The 23,827-nt window shown below is 38.6% G+C and overlaps 1 protein-coding gene across 11 annotated transcripts in view; it reads left to right on the top strand.

Annotated features, from left to right (window-relative positions):
• The window catches only part of LOC103106019 (connector enhancer of kinase suppressor of ras 2-like), a 526,863-nt gene that overhangs the window by 446,836 nt on the left and 56,200 nt on the right, over window positions 1-23,827 (top strand). For all 11 annotated transcript variants that reach the window (XM_056808958.1, XM_056808954.1, XM_056808963.1 and 8 more), the window contains 3 exons: window positions 12,084-12,132; window positions 15,236-15,411; window positions 18,548-18,621. In XM_056808958.1, coding sequence (XP_056664936.1) covers window positions 12,084-12,132; window positions 15,236-15,411; window positions 18,548-18,621 — 299 coding nt within the window. The remainder of the gene's footprint in view (window positions 1-12,083; window positions 12,133-15,235; window positions 15,412-18,547; window positions 18,622-23,827) is intronic.

The raw sequence follows: 23,827 nt of genomic DNA, 5'->3' as shown, positions 1-23,827 counted from the left end.
GTAAACCTCTGTCATTGCTTAAATCCTATTGGCCAGTTCCTGAAGTCAAATGTACAGAAGGGGAGTAGTATGAAGTAAGTGTGGGAAGGTAGGTTGGACTCGTGTTCTGAAGGACTTTAAGGGCTGAGAAATTTCTCCTAGAGATGATGAGGAATCACAGGAGGTTCTTGATTAAAGAAGTAGCATGGTTCAGTTAGTGTTTTAAGAAGATTACAGTGTAGAATGGACATATAACCAGGAGATATGCTTACCCTTTGGACACACATGCTCTCTCAGATTTGGGTTCTTTAAGGGAAGAGATTCTTTGATTCTTGTCTCTATATCTCTAGGACTTAACTCAGTACCTGGCATACAATGTGTGCTTAATAAAAGTTTATTGATTAATTGAATAATCATATGATTAGAGATGAGGCTTAAACCCATGAGCACTGATGTCTTCTGTCAAAATACAATACCCCTGTGAGATGGAATACTAAGCCTCATGGGTTATGTATACTTTAGTGGCAATGATTCTTTCCTGGTAGCAGGTTTCCATAAAAGAAGGAGCTGTGAGAGTGAGAGAACTCTGGTCCTGAGGATAAAGGGGAGGCCAGAGGATCTTCAGGTAGCCCTTTGCTCATTACAGGAATGTTCAGAGTCCCTGCTGATCCAAAGAAATCATTTTCCCCTGAATGATAAAATGCATCAGGATATGTGGGTTTCAGCTTATATTATGCGTTCTCTCTTTCCTCATCTGTTAATCTAGTGTCCCTTTAACATATGTCAACTAGGCACCAACTATTATTCAGTGTCTGACTCAATTTTTTTCCTCTTCTCAACCTTTCCAAGGAGGAAGCTTCATTAATAATGAATTAATTAATGAATTTTTTTATCTAGTCACCATAAGAGATAAAATGGCAAAATGTCCAATTTTGTCTTCTTAATTAGAGTCTAATTACTGAAAATCTTTACACAATCTTTTTTAAAAGACTGAACCATTATAGAAGAATATTTGCCTTAGAATCATTAATTTTAGGAATGTTTTTGATAGTCTAAAAACTGCATTCAAGTCAACCTATTCATTTATTTATGCCTGCAGTTGAGAGAGATGGTGTGCTAGATCAAAAAGCCTAGGGAAGAATGACCTCATACAATATCATTTCAAAAGTCAGCAATTGAATTACAAGCTGAAAATGTTGTTTGCAAATTCACTTTACTCAAGTGCATGGAAATGTATGAATGCATCTTGAGGAGTTTTGCTTGAGATCTCTACAAAATTTACCTTTATTACATCTAAAGTGAGTTGACTTTTCATTTTTCTTAAACCTGATGGAATTTTAAACTCTAAATATGCCACCAATAGCCCAGAGTACAAGATAGAGTCTCGAGGGTTGAGGGATTTTTACTTTTTTATTAGTTAATTATTTTTTATTAATTATTAGAGGTAAATAATGCTGGTACCTCTCACCATGGCACCAACAGTCAGCAAAAACATAGTAAGCAACCAGCAGACACAGGTCGGAGAGAATAAAGACTCCAGCACAGAATTTCTTAACCACTGTTGCATCATGGGCTCCTTTGGCAGTCTACTGAAGCCTATGGAGCGCTGCTCAGAATCATGTTTGTTATTTAGATCCTTCATTGAAGGAAATGCTAGGTTTCAGTGAAATGTTAGTAAAAATATAGATAGACTATGAACTCCATGAAATTTCTCCATGGATGTGGAATCCATATGAAGAATACCTGCTCTAGAGTTTGTCTCCTGACTACCTTGCAATGAGAAACCCAGGGAGAGTTCCAGGAGCTCAGATTGTGGACCTTCTGTGTTGGATACAGATGTTACTGTTCTCCTGTATCTAATAAAAAGCCATGATTTAAACGAATTGAATAAAGTTCTCCAGAAGGAAAGGGTGATCACAGGGATTAGGGTACATTGTCTCAGATAGGGCCATTCTTGGGCCCCTCTAGTCCTGTTGTGTGCTATTTAGCTATTCCAGGATAGTCCTGGTGGGATTGAATGGTGAAAACAAAAGTGGTAAAGTTAGGATCACACACACACACACACACACACACACACACACACACACACACACACACACACACACATTGAGGGAGAGAGCACTTTCCAGATTACCCTTTCTTTGCTCTCAAATGAGCCTGATAGTATATTCATTCTTATCTCCACTGAGCAGATGAGATTCACATAGGTGAAGTCCTTGACCATAGTTCTTTATACTTCATTAATTTACTGGATTTGTAATCTCATCTATTGTTCTTGGTAGTCATAAGCACTTCAGTATGAAAAATAGCATTTTTTTCCTACTGTGACCAGTAGTTGAGAGAACCTTTGATATGGAGAAAGAAACAGAGTGCCTTTACTGAGGCAGAAGACAGTATCCCTGCCAGGAGAGGGGGATGCTCCCTATGAGAGAAGAATACTGGGAGGGAAGGCTGCATGAGCAAAGTCACTTCCCTACTGTGAGCCTCAGTTTCCTCCCCTATCAAAATGAGATCTAGCTAATTGACCTTTGAGATTCTAGTTCTTTTGTTCTGTGAGTCTAACAAACTCATTTAGCATTTGTCACTAGAGTCAGACATAGTCTTTTCCAAGTTCTGCAGTCTGTTTCTTTTTAGTGAAAGGCAAAAGTCATTCACTTTGGAATACTAAAAGGGAATAGAATTATACTCTTCCCATGGGAATGTGTGCTCAGCTTTATGGCATTCTTTGATTTTGGTAATTGATCCTCCTTTTATTTTAGCTTTAGTCTTTGTGCTAAGTAGTTGACATGGGACACTGGTGAGACAGCCTTTCAAGATGCTGGCATGTATTTTGGAAAGCCTTGATGTTATGTCTTCACCTAACTAGGAATTCCCATTAATTAATTAATAAGATGCAGAAACATTTTCCCAATTGTTCCTTCTTTTCTCCAACATACCTTCTTGAGGTCCTCTAAAGTCAGAGCCCACATTTTGCATTTCACAAAACAGTTAATTCTTCATGTAAGGTACCATGATTGTGGAGGGATTTGTTCCACTAATGGGAATCTCGAGTATCTTTTGTGGAAAGATATGACCAGGCTGAATTTGATTAGTTGTCAGACTAGCTTTTCAAAAAATCTTCCATAAAGAACTTAGATGCTGTAGGTAATTAGCCCGCCAATTGATCAGATTCTCTCTAGGTCACTTGGGACATCTCCTTTCAAAACTTTATTAGTGCATAAGAAATCTGCTGAACCTAAGATGGCAGGGTCATAAATACTGTAGCTAAAATGTGATATTAGTCATGATATCCCTTAGCTTTTTTTTCCAAGGCCAGCAAAAGTGCTGCCTGCTATTATGCTTGTAAACATAATCTAGATGAAAAGGTAGGAGACATGAAAAATAGACAGAAAAAGATAGGGTCAATTTGTACCTTTCTGTCACAATGGGAGCTTATAGATAGTCTCTTTTGAAAGGAATAGGTTCAGGGATTTTAAAATATATTTTCAAATGACCCAACCATCAGGCTTCTTTCTTTTTCCCAAGGTCCTTTTCCACAGTCAAGAAGGAAATAAAATGTGAGCATTTTTGTATACAAAGTATCACACATAAAAACACATGGAAATGCTCTCATTTGTCTTCATCTCACCTATGTAACCCTTCCCTTTCCACAGTCTCAGTTTAGAAGAGCTACGGATGGACAGCCTTCTATCCAACCACAGAGTCTGCCATTAGCTGAATCTGAACTGATTCAGATGAATTTGGTTAGGAACAGACCCCTTTCTCTCTGTTCCATCTCAAAATGATAAGCCAAGGCACCATGGTGCAGTGGGAGTCAGGAGTTCTGGGCCCTAGTCTTCAGTCTAATATTAATTAGCTGTTTGACCTATAAAATGAAGGCAGGAGATAACCTATAGGATCCCTATCAACTAATAATATTCTATGTCATCTAACCTCAAGTCACATAATCTCTCTAAATCTCTGCTTCCTTCTCTGTTAATTAAAGAGAACAGACTAAGCAACCTCTTAGGTCCCTTCTAGCTTGACGCCTGTGACCCTACATTCCTTTAAGATGAGATACTAGCCTTTCTCCCTGAATTAGATAAACAAGTTGTGGAGGAATACTATTGTGCTTTAAGAAATGATTAAGAGAAACCTGAGAAGAGTTGAATGAACCGATTCAAAACAGAACTAGAAGGACAACTTATATAATGACAACAATAAAACAAAGACAAACAACTCTGAGAGAATTAGGAGCTCTGATCAGCATAATGACCAATCAAATTCCAGAGGTCTCTTGATGAAACATTATCACCCACTTCTTAATAGAAAGGTGAAGGACTCGGTGCAGAATGAGACTTTTTAAAATATGAAGAATGCTGAAATTTGTTTTATTTGACTATACATGTTTCTAACAAGGGTTGTGTTTTCCTTTCATTCTCACCTAGAGCAGGATAGAGGTAGGAGAGGTAGCACTGGGAGAAGAAGGGCAGAGGGCACATTTTTGCTCATTGGATGTAATTTTTTTAAGTTGATGATTAGAGAGAAGACATCTTTGAAGAACACAAAGGAAAGTCATTGTAGTCAGACAGCATACACTGCAGAGGCAAAAAGATGAGCTTCCCAAAGTAGTAGGTTCAAATAAGGTGTGAAGTGAAAGAGGGAAGATTAGAGGAATGAGACAAGCTGGTAAAAGCAGTAAGGTGCTAGGCAGAGGAAAGGCAAAGGGACTCAGGGAGAGGAAGCAAAGCACAAATAGATGATAGACTAGCTCTCACTCAAAATGGCCCTGGAGGAAGTTATGGAGTTGTTGAAGTAGCTATTATTCTTATTCTTATTTCCCTTGTTCTTTGCTTTCTCTTTTTGAATGGTTAAGCACCTGGCCCTTGGAATGATCAGGGACAGTAAGCAGATTCAAACCCTGATCTGTTATCTCCTAGATGCTTTCCCGCTTCTGCTCCCACCAATATCATACAATTTTGGAAAAGGGATCATTCTATCCACTGCTTTGTTTTCCATTTCATTTGGGACCTCCACATTAAGGGTCTTCAATAGCACCAGTTCCAAATGGTACTTTCATCTCCTCAAGTCTTTTGGTCTTCAGATAATCCACTTGGAGTCATTTCCTTTCCAATCTTTGGGCAAGATTATGGGAGGGTTTCCTGATAATCTTTTGAAGATTAAGCAATTTACTTAAGAGTCTGACTTTTTCAGATTTACACTGTATGTCTGGAAATTGTCCTTTAAGTTGCAGCATTTCACTTTGTAAAATCAAGAGAAAAGTAGACTCAACCTACTGAACAAATGAAATCATGTCTTAATTAAATCTCATAAAGCTGAGTTTTATAAAGAGCTAATGGTTTGGTTTTCATTTGATTTTTTTAAAGTGTAGATTAATCCTCTCTGGCAACCTTCCAGGGGAAATATTTTAAAACAAATTCCACATTTTAATTGCATGAATGGATGCAATGCACCAATGAGATTTCCATGTGTTTATTGTGTCAAAAAAGAAAAAAGAATCTCTGTATTCCAGAGAAAGACTTTAAAGATTGATGTCCCCAAAGTTTACCTCCTTGGTCAGGTAACAGACTCCCAAGCAACCCCTATGTCTATGTGGCATATAGGAAAAGAAAGAATTCTGTTGGTTAGCTGGTTGCCCTGGACTCATTTAGATACAATCTGTCTTTGTGAGTTTGGAGAAATTCCATCTTGTCTGCAGTTATCACTTATGAATTGTTCTACAGAAACAACTCTGTGCAATCAAACCTATCTTCTGGGAAATCATAAAGTATGCTTCTTCATTTCATCTGATTAAGTCATAAATGATTGACTGCATGGCAGAGGGTAGGGAAATAGGAAATTTGGATTCAGAGAATCTGAGTTGAAATCCAGACTACTCATTACCTCTATAATCTTGAACAAGATAGTTCCTCTCCCTAAGACTCAGTTTCTTCTTCTGTAAAATGAAGAAGTAAACTGCATCATAGCTAAGGATCCTTCTAGCCTTAAAAACTATGTTATCTTTTTCTGTGGCTAGTTTAGAAGTGAAAATAATGGTGCTAGTCATACATTTTCTATTGGTCCAGGACCATAATAGTTCAACCAACCACGGAAAGTCAGATTTCAGTCATGACCCATAAATTGGATCTAGAAAATAGTACTGTTACACAAAGGAATGGAATTAAGGATAAAAATAATGCAGATCTATAGTATCTGGAAAGCCTCCAGAAGTGATGGACTCCAAGGGCTGGAGGGACATTATTTAGATTGGAGATGAATTTATTAGAAGTAATATTCCTCCTTGGGTGCATGGAGGATGGTCTACATAAGCTGTTGAGACTTTTCATTTCTGCCTTTTCATTCATGCAACCATCAAGACAAATTTAAAATGCTAGAATTTAGTGTCAGCTTAATTGGTCATGTTTGAAATCTTCCTGTTCCTCAAATGGCAAGGCTGCCTCTAGACATGCATCTCTTTTGTTGTTTTTTGCTCTAATTCAGTAAAACTGAGCCAAAGAAAAGAAGCCACAGGATGCCATCTTTTTTCTGTTTATCACTCTCTTATTTCCTCTTCCTGGAATAAAAGCAATATTTGATTTTTATAAATTCCCAATCTTTTGGAGGGATAGCCCAAAGTGGCTTATTTGACTGTTGGCATCTTTGAGTCTGACTTTAAATTTCTAGGATTTAAGATTGGTGTGACTTCCTATCTCCCTTGTGTGGTCTTTCTCCTTTTCCACTTCTGAATCTCAAAATCACCACCAGTGTCCAGGAAAGGGGAGAGTAAATAGCCCATTTTAAGTGCCTCATTCTATCCTCTGTGCCTTGTCTAATTGTCCTGCCCATAGTTACAGATTTAATTAATTCATTTTTACCCTTGGCTTCTGATGGGATTGTTTGAGCCAAATCCCATCTGTTAGATTTGTTTTGTAAAAACAGTGATTGCTCATAGAACACCAAAATATATCTAAATGGTTTCTATGTTCTTAACTGGAAATAGTCTGTGTTCTTAGGAACATTTTAAGAACACTTTTCATAAGACAGTATCATAGCTCATTCTAGCTAGAAAGTGGCCCTCAAGAAGTGTGTATGTAAGGAAGATGAAAGATTTTGGAGAATGCCAAGGGGGAGAGGAATCATTCCAAGTATGGATAGGTATAGAGAATGAATAGTAGGAAGAAATGGAGGAGACACTTGAAACACAGAAAAAGAGATAAAATTCTGGATGGTAGAAATAAGGAGTGCAGGAGAGTTTGCAGAACTTTTACAAGAAGCCTGTGCATTGTGAAAGATGAGGAAGGACTCAATAGAGCTGTAAGGATCCTTTTGCAATGTTTACTTCTCCCCTTTCCCAAGTACAACTTTTAAAACATTAAAGAGACTTCAAGCAGTTATTCCCCTAACAATGCATGTAAATGTTTACCATCCAGGGAGAACATGAAGGGGGCCATCTGACAATATATGTCAAATCGTGCTATCCATCTACCATGAATAAGGAACATGCCTTAAATCAGGTTTTCAGGAGCAGGAACGTAGTTGTACTCTTCTGTTCATTGTATTTCATCTGGTCCCTTTTCTGAACAATGGCATAGTTGGCAAGAGGGCTAGCTTGGGAAGGAACAGAATGAAGCTAACCTCATTGCAATCCAACCCACAACCACATTAAAGCAATGCTCATATCAACCTGAAATCGCTAACCATAGCCCAACATTTCAAGGTGCAACACCATTTTAAAGTCTAAAAGAGGGCTTCAAAAGGCCCATCTCATACATGCAGGCAATCTTTCTAAGTAAAAATAAGCCATGGAGGATGGCCCCAAGACCTTTCATACATACCTCTGCATCTGAAGAGATAGGGATAGAGAAGGGAACTGCAACAAACTCCTAGATAAGAGAACTCTCTCTACTAATAGGAACTGGCACTTTCTTGGCAACAGCTAGTCTTCAGAGATTTGCCTACAGCATTGAAAGGTTAAGGGCCTTGCCCGGGGGTCACCCAGCCAGAATGAGTCTTGACCCTAGGTCTTCCTGACTCTAGGGCCACCTTTCTATCCACCACAGCACAGCTGTCTGTCTACATCTGGAAAGGAGTTAAAATGCAATAAAAGATTGCTTTTGTCTTGTGCTTTCCCTCAGTTCAATGTTTCTCAGTCTTTTTGTGTGCTCATCTATGCCTAGCAAAGGTAAATGACAGTGAAACATATCCCTCCTTGTCTTGTCTAGCTCATGTCCAATCAATCAAAAATCTGTCTTGGCATTCATCAAGTCCTGGTGCTTTCCAAGTCTCTTCCCTACTGCCATTTCTCGGGCAGTTTCACCATCAAATAATGAAGATTCTAATCGCTTTCTTTTCTGTACATTGTAATGACCCATCTATTATTACTCCGAATGGGAAATGCAAACCCCAAACAAGAATGATGGGTTCCCTTGATCTTCAAATAATAATAGCTTCTGTGGGAAGTCAAGGATTTCCCTAACTTTGGTTGCTATTTTATTTCTCATTATTTTTATATACCTACATAAACTTTCTCAGGGTTTGAACTTTTATCTTAGCCCTTAGGCTAAAGGTAGTATCATCGACTGAGATGCCCTAATATGTTCTCTGTTCTTGGTCATGCTAATTCTATTGTGTTTATGTTGTCTCTTCCTTTAGTGTTTCCCTGTGGATGCTATAGCTTAGGGCTGCTAGGTGGCATAGTGGACAGAGTGCTGGGCCCAGAGTCAGGAAGACCTGAGTTCAAATCCAGCTGCTTGGCACTACCTAGCTGTGTGACCCTAAGCAGGTCATTTAACCCAGTTTGCCTCCATTTCCTCATCTGTAAAATGAGCTGGAGAATGAAATGGCATACCACTTTGCCCCCCCCCCAAAAAAAACCCAAATGGGGTCACAAAGATTTGGACCCGCCTGAACATCAAAAATGGAATAGCTTTCCCAACATTTTGGTCTCAAATTTCAGGGCAGGTTGGAAGAATGTTTAATCAGGGAAAGCATTCTCTTCTCACTATTTTCCACAATTGGTCTAAAACAAAAAATTTCCCCTCGTATTGTCTCTGAACAGCTGGCTTAACTGTAGAGTCCCATTTGCTTATCCATATTAGCAAATGAAAGAGAACATGAGTCACATAATCCCACAATCATTTCTTTTTTTATTTTGGAGTATGATGCATGTACACTTATGTATAAATACATACACATATTTTTTATGTACATATTTAGCTTCCTAACTGTTTGAGGATGACGTTAGAATGAACCTCTATTCCCTGAGTATGTACTGATTGATGCAAGAGCAGCTGGCCTAACCAGGAACAGAAAGTGGTTAATTAGCCTGTTAGCAAACATTTGCCATGAAGCAACCAGTTCATGGGTTGCAGTGCTCTGGAGATGAATGGAATCATCTTGATTTCTTTCATTTCTTCAAAGATCCTTAGAGTAGCACTAACGTAATATTGATAGGGGAGTACTTGTTGACTCTTTATTGAAGATGTCATGTATGGGCTGGGAAAAAATCCCCCATTTTCTGGAAAGAGATCTCAATATACCAATATATACTGACTCCTAATTATTCAAGGGGACCAGGGCAAGAAGCAACATGGCTAATCCACCGCTTTTCTAAAGTTAGATTAGAAGTCGGCCAGGATGTACCCAATGCTTCTCTGAATAATGAATTAATGTAGGCTAGTCTTGAAGTGAAGGTCATCAGTCAGTCAGCGAGCATTGATTGAGTGGCTCTTATGAGCCAGCTATTGTAGTAAGCATTAAAAGTACAAAGAAAGCTTCCTTCCATCCCCGCAACAGTCCCAGCCTTCTGATAGAGAAGACAACATGTAAGTAACCCAGCAATAAAAAATAATGATGATGGCTAACATGCATGTAAGCACCTACTGTGTGTCAGGCACTGTGCCATGCACTTTACAATTATTTTCTCATTTGATCCTCACAGCAACCCTAGGAGGCAGATATGCTCATTTTACAGGGCAGAAAGCTAAGGCAAACAGAGGTCAAGTGACTTATCCAGGGTCATACAGTTAGTGAGTGTCTGAGGCTGGATTTGATTTCATTAACCCCTGTTCTCACTGGCTCTCTTCCTCTACTGTTATCACCTGTTTCCCTAGTTTGGAGGATTTGCTTAATATAGTCATTCTGTTTTCTCCCTTTCATCTTGTTAACCTTATCTTTTCTTAATTAAATGCTCAAGGAATCCTCCTTCCTTGGATATGAGTGCCGAGGAATGAGGAGTCAAGAATGGCATCAAGATTGTGAGCCTGGGCGACTGAGAGAAGGGTAGTGCCCTGTATGGCTAAAGGAAAGTTTGTAAAAGGGGAAGGTTTGGGAGCAAAGATGATGAGTCCAGTTTTGGTCATGTTGAGTTTAAGATGGCTATAAGACATCCAGTTAAAAATAATTAGGAGGCAGTTGGAAATGTGGGATGGGAGGCTAACAGAGAGTTTAGGACTGGCTAAGTGGACCTGAGTATCATCAGCAAAGAGATAATCATTGAATCCATGATAATTGCTGAGATAGCCAAGGGAAATATTATATATAGAGAAGAGAACCCAGGACAGAATCCTGGGGACACCCATGGTGAACAGGCATGACCGGGATGATTATTCAGCCAAGGATACTGAGGTGTGTTCAGATGGGCAGGAGAACCAAGAAAAAGCATTGTCATGAAAACCTAGAGAGAAGAGAATATCAAGGACAAGATCAACAATGTCAGAGGCTGCAAGGAGATCAAGAAGAATGAGGACTGAGAGAAAAATCCATTGGATTTGGCAATGAAGAGACCATTGGTAACTTTGGAAATGTTCTATGATGAATTTAGAAGCCAGATTGTAAGATTTAAGAAATGGGATGAAAATAACGTCCTCCATTGTAGACTCTTCTCAATAGGTTTAGCTGCAAAAGAGAAGAAAAATAAGATGATTGTTAGCAGGAATGGATGGGTCAAATGGGAGATTTTTGAGGATGCAAGAGACATGGACATGTTTGTAGGTAGTAGGGAAGGAACCAGCAGACAGAGAGATTGACAGCTATTGAAAGAGTAAGAATAATGGATGGGACAACCTGCTGGAGCAGATGAGAAGGAATGGGATCACTTGGAATTTCATGGTTATTAGTTTTGTTTATCTTTCTTGTATTTCTCTTGGCAAAATAAAGAATCTGCTCAGTTGTGTTTTTTAATAAGAATGTCTCTTCTGAATTTAATTGTTGAAATGCCTCTATTTTATTGAATGCACATCATTTTGACCAATGATTAGGCTGAGATCTGCCAAGTCTGTGACATTGGATTGCATTTTGAACTCCTTTGCTCTTCAAAATACATTGTTCTATTCTCTTGTGTAGTTTCTCTTTAGGATTCATTGTTTCTTAGACTGAAGACAGCTTTAATTATTTTACCTTGCATAGAATTCTTATTTGAAGGATGTTTGAGAGGTCAAGAACATTGGAGGAAATATCTAGTCCTCCATCTCCAGCCACTAGCTTACTATGTGAATTGGGCCTCAGTTTCCTCATCTGTGAAATGGAGATAATTGGCATCCTGTCCTCTGGCCCAAGACCATTATGAAAACAAATGAGAAAATAAATGTGACAGTGATTTGAAAATATATAAAGCACTTTACATAAAGTGCTATTGAAATGTAAAATGGTGTTATTTTGTTAATGACCCCAGTTCTTAGAGAAACACCATAAAGCAAGGAGAAGAAGAGGTTAACATAAGAAAGCCTGGAAAGGACTTTTTCACCTTAGTATTCCAACTTCCATTTGAAGATTCAGTCCCCAAATGTCTGTGGGCTCAGTTGAAGATCTTTTGCCTAAATCTCTTGTGTATTACTTCACAGACAGAAATGTTAGTTCCTTATCAGTAAAATACAACCTTCAGGCATTCAAGTGTCTGCTCTAAGCCAATAAACCAGGTTCTTTCTTTCTGTGTACAATTAGCCCATTACTTTGAATGCACCTTTAAAATCTGCTGCCATTCAAAATTCATTTTTTCTATTTCTCACAATGCCACAGATGAACAAAACTATGGTTATAAACACATACGATATGATAGTTTAATAACTATGATCACTATTGTATGAAGCACGAACTGTTATTAATTCACATTTTCTCTTTTTTTGTAGTCTTCTCACTACACTTCCTTGAGAGAAAAAACCAAGAAATGGTCCAGAGGTAAATTATAGAAATTACTCTTATTCAAAAATGCTTTTTAATCTGTTGCTTTTTTTCTTCTACAAAGATAGGGTCATGTTCAACATGTAGAAAGGGGCGTGTTTTCTGATTAATCTTCTGAAATTAAGAAATGTTCTTAATTAATGAATTTCCCATAATTTATAATTTGAGGAAGATCTGAATTTAACGGACATACTTTAAAAAGTTATCTCAAGTCTCATAATCCATATGCATACCTCAAATCCAAGGAAAGCAGCCTCTGGGACCCCAAGCAGCCTGAGCAGTGCTTGGTACATAAAGGAGGCAGACAGCATGACATAATAGACTGAGAGTTCAAAGACCTAGGTTCAAATCCTAACTCTGCCACTAACTCATCATGCACCTTCAAACAGGCCACTTACCTTTGCTGGGGCTCAGTTTTCTTCTCTCCAAAAGGAGTAGAATAGACTAGTTCAAGGGTGGCAAACACTGGGCTGCTGGGCCCCAAGCAGCCTGCCACACTCCTCATGTACAAGTCAAGACATCACCCCATGATGTCATCAGTCCTCTTCAAGAACAAAGGACAATTCCCCCATTTGATAAACGGGCAAAAGATATGAATAGACAGTTTGGGGATGAAGAAATCAAAGCCACATATAGGTATGTGGAAAAAATGTTCTAAATCACTACTGATTAGGGAAATGCAAACTAAAACAATTCTCCTGTCCATCAGACTGGCTAAAATGACAAAAGGGGAAAATGACAAATGTTGGAGGGGATGTGGAAAAGTGGGGGTTCTAATATACTGTTGGGGGAGCTGTGAACTGATCCAACCATTCTGGAGAGCAATTTGGAATTGTACCCAGAGAGCTGTAAAACTGTGTATATCCTTTTCCCCAAGGAGATCAAGGGAAAAGGAAAAGAACCTGTATGTTCCAAAATATTGGTAGCAGCTCTCTTTGTGTTGGCAAAGAACTGGAAATTGAGGGAATGTCCATTAATTAGGGAATGGCTGGACAAATCATGGTATGTGGTTGTAATGAAACACTACTGTGCTATAAGAAATGAGGAACAGATTAATTTTAACAAAGCCTACAAAGGACTGCATAAGACGATGAAGAGTGAAACAAGTAGAACCAAGAGAACATTAAATACAGATCCAGAATTAATATTGTGAATCTTCACCTCTAGAGAATAACCCAAATAATAGAAACACCAAATATTTTGTCAGATAATGCCTTTTATGGTGTGGAAAGGGGAGGCAGGGGCTTAATAAAAAAATAAATTTATATTTAATTTTTTTCAAAAGAATAAAGGACAAACAATAATAACAAAATGTACTTGGGTGATATTTAATAATTTTTAAAATATAATAGAACATAGATAACATTACATTTTTAAAACCAAGTCAACATGCAGTTTTCTGTATGATTTAGAGGCCCCTACTTCTCTTTGAGTTTGATTCCACTGGATTAAATTATTTATATGCTCCTCAAATTTGTCTGGAAGGAGATGTAGTTGTTTCTCTATGGTTCACCAGCAGTCATCATCTATAATTTTAAGGTAATCAAATGAAAAGCCAGATGCTTTCTGGAACTCTCTCTCCCCAAAAGAAACATCCCCAAAGAGCAAGCAATGTCCTCTGAACTCATTGAAACAGTGGCCAAACCAAGAGATGTTCAAACACCTTTATGAAGACAGGCCAAGCCATTCCCAAGACTTAATCAAAAAAGATGATTACCTAGAAGAAGTAATTGAGGATGGGAGCAAAGCATAACTGCTGTTGCTTTGTAAAGAAGCCCCCACCTCCTGCTTAAAAGCTTCATGGGGAACACACAGGCTTTGTGCAGTAATGGGTTTGATCCTGTCTCTGAAGGGACAAGCCAGAGAAGGCCTCTGGGTTCTGGGTGTCTCCTAGGTTGTTACTATGGTCTATCTGGCAGTTAGAACAGCTGTTATGAGCTGGACCCTGGAGTAAGGGTTAAAAAAAGCAATTTAATGCGCTACAAATGTCTAACAGTGCTGCCCAGCTGTAAGACAATTATAATTAATATAACAACATAAACTGGATTTTTCAAACAAAAATGTCTAATACTGTAATTAAATTTGCCTCAGGCTTTGCAGGAACAGTGATATAGACACCAGGGAAGAACTCAGTTCATATAAGAGAAACTGAAATTTCGTGGTTATTAAGTAAGATGTTTAGAAGTTAAAAAAAAATGACAAAGGGCCAAATTCTGCTGCCAACCCTAGTCACAGTCTCTTTGGGTCCTAGAAAAGCTGAGAAGGGAGTAGATACAGGCATTATTGTTTTTTTCTTGTACTGTAACTGAAATTAAATTCCAAAGGAACATTTACCGTTTATAAGCTATGTACCTGTAGATGGAACTACTGACCCAAAGACTTTGGTCAAAATCTCTTGCTGGCACATGACAGTAACTGAAACTAAAAAATGATTTGGTGGATGGACCTCATCAGTCAGTTGTCCTATCTCCCTGGGCTCTGAGTTAGTGATGGAGCCCAGCAGAGCAGTCTGGCAGGGTTCAGCATTAAATCCTGTATTTATAAAGTCAACCCTTCCTTTTGCAAAGAGCTGTCCTAGTGGGGTTTGCCACAACTGTCAGTCACGCCAGCCACTAACTTAGCCATCCAAGAGAAAGATGAGATCAAAGGGGAGAAAAATACTGAATCTATTTTTTTGTGAAAAGCATCTTGGACAACCTCCTAACTACCAGATGTCCCAAACTGTGTTGGTTTGTTTTTTTTCAACTGTACAAACATTTTTGGACTCTTATACAGATAAAACTTTTTTTGGAACAAATCCTTGAGTGTAGCTGCTAATGTTATTTCCAAAAGTTGTTCATAGTATTAGGGAAAGAATGTATCTTTCTATCTGTGGATGGATTCCTATTGGCAATAGTGAAAATATGGCTGTTTGTATGGAAGATAATTTTTTGTCAGATATTGTTGACTAGATGAGTGTTAATAGATTGGTGCAGCTCTAATAGTGATTAAATGGCCAGAGTAGTATTCTTTTTATTTGGTTGGCTTTCTCTAATTATATCCCTTTCCTGGGCAGCAGAGCGACCAGAAGAATTCCTACTTGGCTTTTTTCACCCCACAGGGAGCTCCTGGAACAGTGGAAGCCGAAGACGCATCTCTTGCAAAGACCTGGGCCACGGAGACTGCGAAGGCTGGCTGTGGAAGAAGAATGACGGCAAAAGCTACTTCACCCAGAAATGGAGAAAATACTGGTTCATTCTAAAAGATTCCTCCCTGTACTGGTACACCAACCCAGAAGTAAGTATATCAAAGAGAAAAGAATCTCTGTCAACACTCCCTGGCTCAGAGCATCCTCAGCTGAATTAGAGAAGGGCATTTTCTGACAAATCCATAAGCAATGAGTTGCTAATAGTATCTAATATTAGGAGGCAAGCCAATGAGGAAATAGCTTACACTAGAAAATAATTCACAGACACTGATGTTGTTAAAGACTATGTAGTCTCTTTATGCAAATGCAAGATTTCTATCATATAGTCAAAAGCACCAAAACCTTTCTCATGAAGAAATACTATCTCCTTGGCTTTTGTGCCTACAGTAAATAGAAAGAAATTACTTTTCTCCATTGTTTCTTCATGTTATTGATTACTAGGGCACAGGGTCAACATAACCCCTCACATCTCAAAAAAATATCAAGGACAATTATGGAAGAGGGTTCTTATATCAAAGGATAAATATATGGTTTAATAGAAGAAGTTCTAGATTTGAAGTCAAAAGGCTATGGGTCATTATCTTTGTGACCTTGAAAAAGTCATTGTCCTGTCTGAGCCTCATTTTCCTCCTGTGTAAACTAAAGGGAATTGATTTTAAGTCCTTTCTGCCTCAAGACTCCTGTGATCCCTAGAGATACAAAATAGTGTCATGGATTGGCTTGTAAGGCTGTCAGGAAGACTAAAGTTTAATGAATCAAGTGGCATGTATTTATCAAACACATAGTCTCATCTGGGCACTGAGCTAAGTGATGGAACAAGCTGATACCTGGCTTTCAAGTTATGTTCCAAGCAAACAGAAGGCTGACAAAGGAGGGCGAGGCTGACCACTTGGGAGGGCTAGATGACAGGGAAGAACTGGGACTATCCAACTCCCATTTTGCTTCCTTCTTTACTAGTAAAGAGAATGACCTTCAGGACAGAAGGGGTATGATGATCATGGAAGCCCAAGGTAGATGGGGATATAGTAACTCCCAACAGGAGTTTTATTTCCCTGGTCCAGAGAAATTATATGACCAGATATGGAAAGGATCTGGTCAAGAGAAGGGAAAATCAGGGATCTCTTAGGAATTCTGCAAAACCTCTGCAGACAGACAAATATATCCCATTTTTCCAAAAGGGAGATAAAGGTAGATTCTGCAAACCATAAACCATGATGCTAGTCCCCAGAAAAATTCTAGGACACTTGATTGAATGAATTCTTTGTGAACGCTCAGGAAGGAAAACAGTGATTATTTGAGTTGGCATGGGTTCATTAACAACAAGTCATGCCAAACCGTCCTTATTTCCTTTTTAACTAAACTGCTAGATAATGGATGTGGTGTAAGCATAATGTATTTGGATTTTGCCAAGGCATATGACAAGATCGTTGTGATATCCTTGTGGACAAGATAGAGAAAGATTAGTTCAGTTAGGTGGATTCACGGCTGGCTGAACAACTATCAAGAAAGTGTTGATAAATGACTGTCCTAGAGAATACTGTGCCACTTTTTTTGTCCTTACCTCTTGTCTATGTAACCTTGTGTATGTGTGTATGTGACCTTAGCTCTTGACTATGTATCTGCACAGTGACTTGGATAAAGAAAGAATGCATATGTATTCTGTAAATAACAAAAGTCCCAGAAGTAAGGAGAATAGCTCATATAATAGATAAAAAAGAATCACAATCCTAAAAGATCATTGTGACAGTTTGGAAGAATAGGCCAGATCTAACAAGGTAAAAGTACACCAAAATAAATATACAGTTCTACATTCTGGTTTTGTTTTAAATGAGCCACAAAGGTACAAGAAAATCAAGGTGGGAGAAGACAGGAAGCATGCCTTAGCAGTTCATGAGTTTATATGAGAAAAGCTTTTTAGAATTTGAGTGGACTGAAAGCCCAATAGAAGTCAGCACTGTTTATATGGCTCCCCAAAAGAATTTAGTGTAGTTCTTTTGATTACATAAAGAGAAGTATAATGTCTAGATTAACCTCAACTACCATCCCACCAGATTCCATCCTGATCAGTCCACTTTTCAAGTAATTAGTTCTGTTCTCAGAGATTGATGCGTTTGAGGAGGTACATTCTTAAATGGAAATATGTTCCAGGGAAGGTGCCCAGAGTAGACAAAGAAACAAAAACAGTTTCATATGAGGAATAATTGAAAAAACTGGGAGTGTTTAATCTGGAAACAAGCTTTCACTCATAGGATTTAGCATTGGAAGGAACTTTCAAATATGTCTAGTTCAATCCCTTTATTTTACCAAAGAGGAAACTGAGGCATAAATTGGTTAAGGGACTCCCCTTGGGTCACATAGGCAATAAGAGACAAATTTTGAACTCTGGGCCTCTAGCTCCAAGTTCAGCCCCCCTGTGCCATAATGCTGAATTTTATACTCTTGAAGAATGGAAATTCAAGCTAAATGATTTAACGTTAAATCACCCAGCACAATGTAAGAGAATTGCAGAGACCAGGCTGCTCCAGGCTCCATATCCAATTGGAATGTACTATGTTTGTGTCATCCATAGCAAGTCTTCAGACACAGTCATCTCAGCACTCACTGCACAAAGAGTCCTTGTCCCTGGCTCTCCTGTTGCCCCACACATAGACACCCCATGCAAATCCCTTCATTTCTCTGCTTTCCACTTCTCATCTCTGACCTGAGAACATGACTTCCCTTCTGGCCAGCAATGACAAGCTAATTAATCTGTAGATTTTTAAAACACTCGGTGATAAAAAATGATTCGTGTGTAGCAATGTTGTTTGGTGTTGGTCAATTTAACATGGTTTAGAAATGTGTTTGTGTGTTGCTCTGAGTGGTAATGTCTCTGCTGGTCTTTATTGATGTATTGTTTGCTAATCTCTGCTTTGGATGCCCCAGAAGATGCTGAAAGTTATTTGCATATTTTGAAGCAACTCTGTGTTATCATTAACTGAGAAGAGATTGTTGTTCTCCTCACTGGCTTAATGAATGCACGGTTCATTCACTTCACAGAAAGCTGTTTCAAGTACATGCTAAGTAAACTGCTGCATTCTTGAATAAACAGTCAGGCGAAATCTGTTCATTACCACATTTGTGACCTGGCTCCTCGTCAGGTGATAGAACCGATACCCTCCTTCATTTTGAGGTCCAATTCTCTCGGTTCAGAATGTTTCTTCAACATTTTCTTTTCTTTTCCTGCAGGACGAAAAAGCTGAAGGATTCATCAGTCTACCCGAATTCCGCATTGACCAGGCCAGTGAATGCCGCCGAAAATAGTAAGTAGAATGAGATCCCCAAACTCCCTAGGTAGTCTAGTGGGTGAAAGAGGGTTCAAGGAAAGGCAATGGGACTAACTCTGCCTAGAGATGCCTTTGGTGTTGGATCAGGACTGAAAAATGTCACATAACATCACATTTTATAGGACCTGCTGGGCCTTATTTTTTTCATTTCTACTTTTACAAAGACATTTCAATGGAATGTATATGGCAGCAAAGCTCACTGCCTTTTGAGCTTATATTTCCTTAGCCTCCATTTTAACAAGCTAAATAAAACAGGAAAACCATTAATAAATGGAAAACACTAAATTCATTCTTTACCAAGAAGATAAAATGTCCTTAATGTCAGCCTAGAGTAGGTGCTTGGCCACCTCTCTTGGCCATGCCATGATGTCATGTGACCTGTCAAGCTATCACTGCTGTAGAATGTTTAATATAGTCTGTATAAAGAGGCTTTTTGAGAAATAGAGAGAGATTCTAAGAGTAGGCAATTCAAACTTTACCTAAGAGCTCCACTTCCATACCATTCAGCCATATTGCACCTAGTACAAGATATTGGATAAATTAATCTATCCTAGAAGCATATTTAATGATAGGCATTTGTCAACATTGGTGCCATTTGAAAACCTGATTGAGCCATTATTGCCATGATGAAAACTGATGGTTGCCTTTTTGGGTGGGATTAACACACAAATTTGAGCATTTTAAAACTAGCTCACTATCTAGTTTTTTGTTTGTTTAATTACTCTCCTCACTATCCCTAACTTAATGAAAACCTCTTATTTACAGCAGCTAGGGGGGGAAAGTCCTATTAATTAAATTCTCTTAGCAGAATATTTCCATAACTAACTTAATTCCTGAGATAGCTAGTCTTGAACAATGCTCTTCAACGATTTGTTGGTTTTCCCATCCGCTGGTTCCTCTAATTAAGAACACATACAAAAAATATTGAAGTAAGCACAAAAACATTTATAAGGTTACCAGGAGCAACTAGCAGCATCCAGATATGTGAGTTCCTTTCATGGCCTTTTTTAATGACTTACCCGCTCCAACCCAACCCCAACAAAGGGGTTGCATGAAAACATGAAACAATTGTTTTCAAACGATCAAACAATGAATCTAAAAGACATGTCTGCTTCCCTTCTCTTGTTCATATCCTGGAAGAACAGGAAGAAAATGAAAACATCTCGATGGAGATGGAGTAATCAAATGCATAGTATGAAATTCAGTAGGGAGAAAGAGAAGGTCAACTTAGAAACAAGAAGCCAAACCACCAATAATTAGCCTAAGGAGCAACTGATTAGACATCTAAATGAGGGAATCTGTGAATGCCTGAGAAAAGCATTTCTAAAGTGATTATTATGTATCAAGCACTATTCATATGTATAGCAGATAGCACTCAGTCTTCATCTTTCTTGACTTCTCTGCAATATTTGAGTGCTGTTTATCACTCTCTCTCATACTCTCTCATCTGTGAGCTTTTAATGACCCTTCTGTCTCCTGTCCATCTACTCATCAGTTATCTTTTGCTGCATCTTTCTCTGTCACATCTAGCAATTGAGGGTGTCCCCCAAGCTTCTGTCCCAAGCACTTTTTTCTCTTCACTCTTTACTCTTTCTCTTTGTAATCTCATTAGCTCCCATGGATTCAGATGATTCCTAGCCCTATTAGTCTATACCTAACCTCTGCCTTGAGCCCCTACTTCCAACTATATCTCAACATACAGCCACTTTTCTCCCTCATAGGACTTCTGCCCAACGTCAGGCCTTCAGCATCTCTCATTGAGAAGCCTCTCTTTCTCAAGTCTCTCTCTTCTCCAATCTCTCCTTTACTTCCACTCCTGATTTTTATTTTCCTCTTCAGATCCTTCACTCTCTTCTCTTCTTCCTTAGCTTTGGCCTTCTCTCCTCTCCCCTAACTTCTTTTTAAGCACCCCCACATTTCTTTTCCCCAAATCTAATCCTTGCCCCTCCTAATCCCAGAGTCCTTTATGAATTAATGCTTATGTTCTAGTGTAGGAAGGACTTTGTTTGAAAAAAGGATGCTGAACAATGTGAAAAGATGATTGAAAAATTGGAAAATGGGCCCATCCAATAGAAGAATTTTGTTTAGCTATAAGGAGGAACTTTGATCATTGTGTTATTTAAAAATACTGAATAGACTGCTAAAAAAGGTATTATGTCCATCCCAGAAGTTCTTCAATAAGATAATCATTTCCCCTGAATAGTTCCCACATTTATGCCTGATAGCAAAGGCATAATCCAGATGTTTTCATGTGAACTTTTCCAGCTACTCTTCTTTTGTCCGCTAGGTTTTTTGCTGTTACTTTTTCTACAGAACAACCCCAAACAGAAAATCAGAGAAATTCAGTTAGTTATCTGGATGTTTCCAGGTACTTGGGTAGTCAACATCATGTAGGCAGAATGTCTTGAATTTTAATAATGTTTATCTCCAAAGTTTCATATCATCTAGACACCACACCTGGCATCTCATACATATCTCCTATATACCAGGCACTGTGCTAGATGCTGGGGCTCCAAGTACGAAAAAGGAAATAGTATGCCAGTGCTAAAGGTTTTCACAAACTTTTTTCGTATTATACAACAAGTCAGCAATAATCTTTAGGATAAGCTCTTGTAACTCCAGAAAGAACATGTGAAAATAAGAACATGATGTGAAAATAGATTAGAGAGAAAACATAAGGAAGCACGTCAGTTCTCTCTTACTTTTTGAAAACAGAATCCCACCATTAAGACAAAGTTTTCAATATCAAAAAGTATAAAGTAGCACCTCTGAGCACATAACATTAACAGCAGAAAATGTAAGAGATCCAGGTAGAAAGTCAGAGATTGAATGGCTTTCTTCTAATTAACTGAAAAAGCAAAGGCAATGATAATCCTTTAGAAAAGAAAACAAGTGCTTTCTTCCTGAAATTGAGGTCGATGCTAGAGAGGAGAAACTATTGAATTAAACCATTTATATTACTATCCAAGTCACAAACTAAGTAGAAAACCTTTGAGAAATCTTAAACTGGAGCATATTATTATTGGGTTTCTCCTAATAGCTCTTTGAGATTCAGTCAGTCAGTCAGCAAGCAGTTATTCAACATCTACTAAGTGCTCAGAATACAAAGAAAGGCCAAAAAGGTCCCTGCTCTCAAGGAGCTCACATTCTAATGTGGGAGAGAGCCTGCAAATAACTGTGTACATAAAGAAAGACTGTGTAAATGGAAGGATTCTTAAAGGGAAGAGACTGGGGAAGGGGGGTAGGACAGCTAAGGCATAAGAAAGACCTATTAATAGAAAATGGGATTTAGCTGAGTCTTGGAGGAAGCGAGGGAAATGTGGAGTCCTAGGTGAGAGAGACAGTCTTCCAGGTATGAGAGGACAATGAATACAAATATAGGGAAACAGGAGATGGAGTATTATGTATGAAGAAAAGCAAGTAAACCAATGTAGCTGGGTCATAGAATGCACCAAGTGGGGAGTAAAGTGTTAGAAAAACAGCAAGGTAGGAAGGTTGTGAAGGGCTTTAAATGCCAGACAGAGGAATTTGGTTTTGATCCTAGTTACAGTGGGTAGAACACCAGATCTAGAGTAAGGAGGGCCAAAGATCAAATCTGACCTCGGATATCTACTAGCCATGTGACCTTAGACGAGTCATTTAGCCCTTTTTGGCCCCATTTCTTCATCTGTCAGATGAGGTAGAAAAGGAAATGGCAAACCACTCTAATTATCTTTACTAAGAAAACCCCAAATGGGGTCATGAAGAGTCAGACACAACTAATTCAGTAAACAACATCAGAGATAACATGGAGCCATTGGAGTTTATTGAGGCAGGAGAGGTTGTACTTTAGGAGAAATGATTTTTGGCACCTGAGTAGAGGATGGATCAGAGTATGGAGAGACTTGTGGCAGAGAGACCAAAGAAAAGCATGGTGCATTAGTTGAGGAGATGGCTGGCAAAGACCTGTACAAAAAGAGTGGCTATGTGAGTGAAGAGAAGGGGACATAGACAAGAGAGATATTGTGAAGGTAAAAATAACAAGGTTGAACATTAGACTGACTATAAGTGAGAGTGTGAAGCCAAATATGACTTCAAGGTTGATGGTACCCTGGACAGTGATAGGAAAGATGGAAAGAGGTGAGGAGTTGTGGGAAAAGATAATGAGTTCTAGCTTAGACATATTAAATTTGAGGTACCTGTGGGACATCCAGTTCATGATGTCCATAGAATTGATGAGAAATTGGGACTGGATGAAAAAATTCAAAACCACCTCATGGTACCTGGTAAGGTTTCCCAAGTGAGACAGAATAGAGAGAAGAGAAGTGAATCCAGGACAGATCCTTGAGCCATACTCACTTTTAATGAGCATTACAGGATCTAGCAAAGGAGACTGAGGAGTCGTCAGACAGATTGGAGAGGGTAATGTCATGAAAAACCTGGAGAAAAGAGAATAACCAGGAGAAATCAACAGTGTCTGAAGCTGCAGAGAGGTATCATGATTAAAATTATCTGGAGAGACTGATTTTTGGGTAAGAATGTAAGTTTATTCATTATATTGGGTTTATTGATTAGGCCAGCATCATAACCAATAAAGTGATACAGGCCTCTGTGGCTCTGTCATAACCAGGGATGATCTGAACTGGATAAGGCAGCTTAATAGTTTTTAGAAGCTCATTATTCAACCCCTCATTTGAACATCCCAAGATATCTTTAATTGGTTATAACTAATTAGGAAGTAGTCCATCCAACTATCCATTCCTCCCCATACCTACATCATGGGGAGCAGGTATGCCGAAAAAGAACCCTTGTCTCCTTCATTTATTAACCAGGTTTGATTAAAAAGGCATCACTGGCGCAGATCCCAGATACTGGAATACGCAGTACTTCTCTCTAATATAAAGGAATTAATACAGTATATGAAAAATAAATTCTCACAGAGGTCAAGAAGGAGGTGGTTCAAGAAAAGGATGGTCATTAGATTTGTCAATTGAGTAATCATTGGTAACTTTGGAGAAAGTGATTGAATAACTAAGTCTAAACTCAGATTGTAGAGGGTTTAAAAGTAAGAGGTCAGGAAATGGAAGAACCTAGAGTAGAGTAGATAGCTTTCTCAAGGAGGGAAGGGCAAGTACAGGATGAAAACTATTGGGGATAATTGGACCAGGTAAGGGTAATTTGAGGATGGTGGAAACATGTCCCT

The sequence above is a fragment of the Monodelphis domestica genome, chromosome X, assembly GCF_027887165.1.
Source record: "Monodelphis domestica isolate mMonDom1 chromosome X, mMonDom1.pri, whole genome shotgun sequence".
Classification (NCBI taxonomy): Eukaryota; Metazoa; Chordata; class Mammalia; order Didelphimorphia; family Didelphidae; genus Monodelphis; species Monodelphis domestica.
Note: the sequence above shows the minus strand (reverse complement) of the source record. Positions and strands in the feature narration are given on the sequence as shown.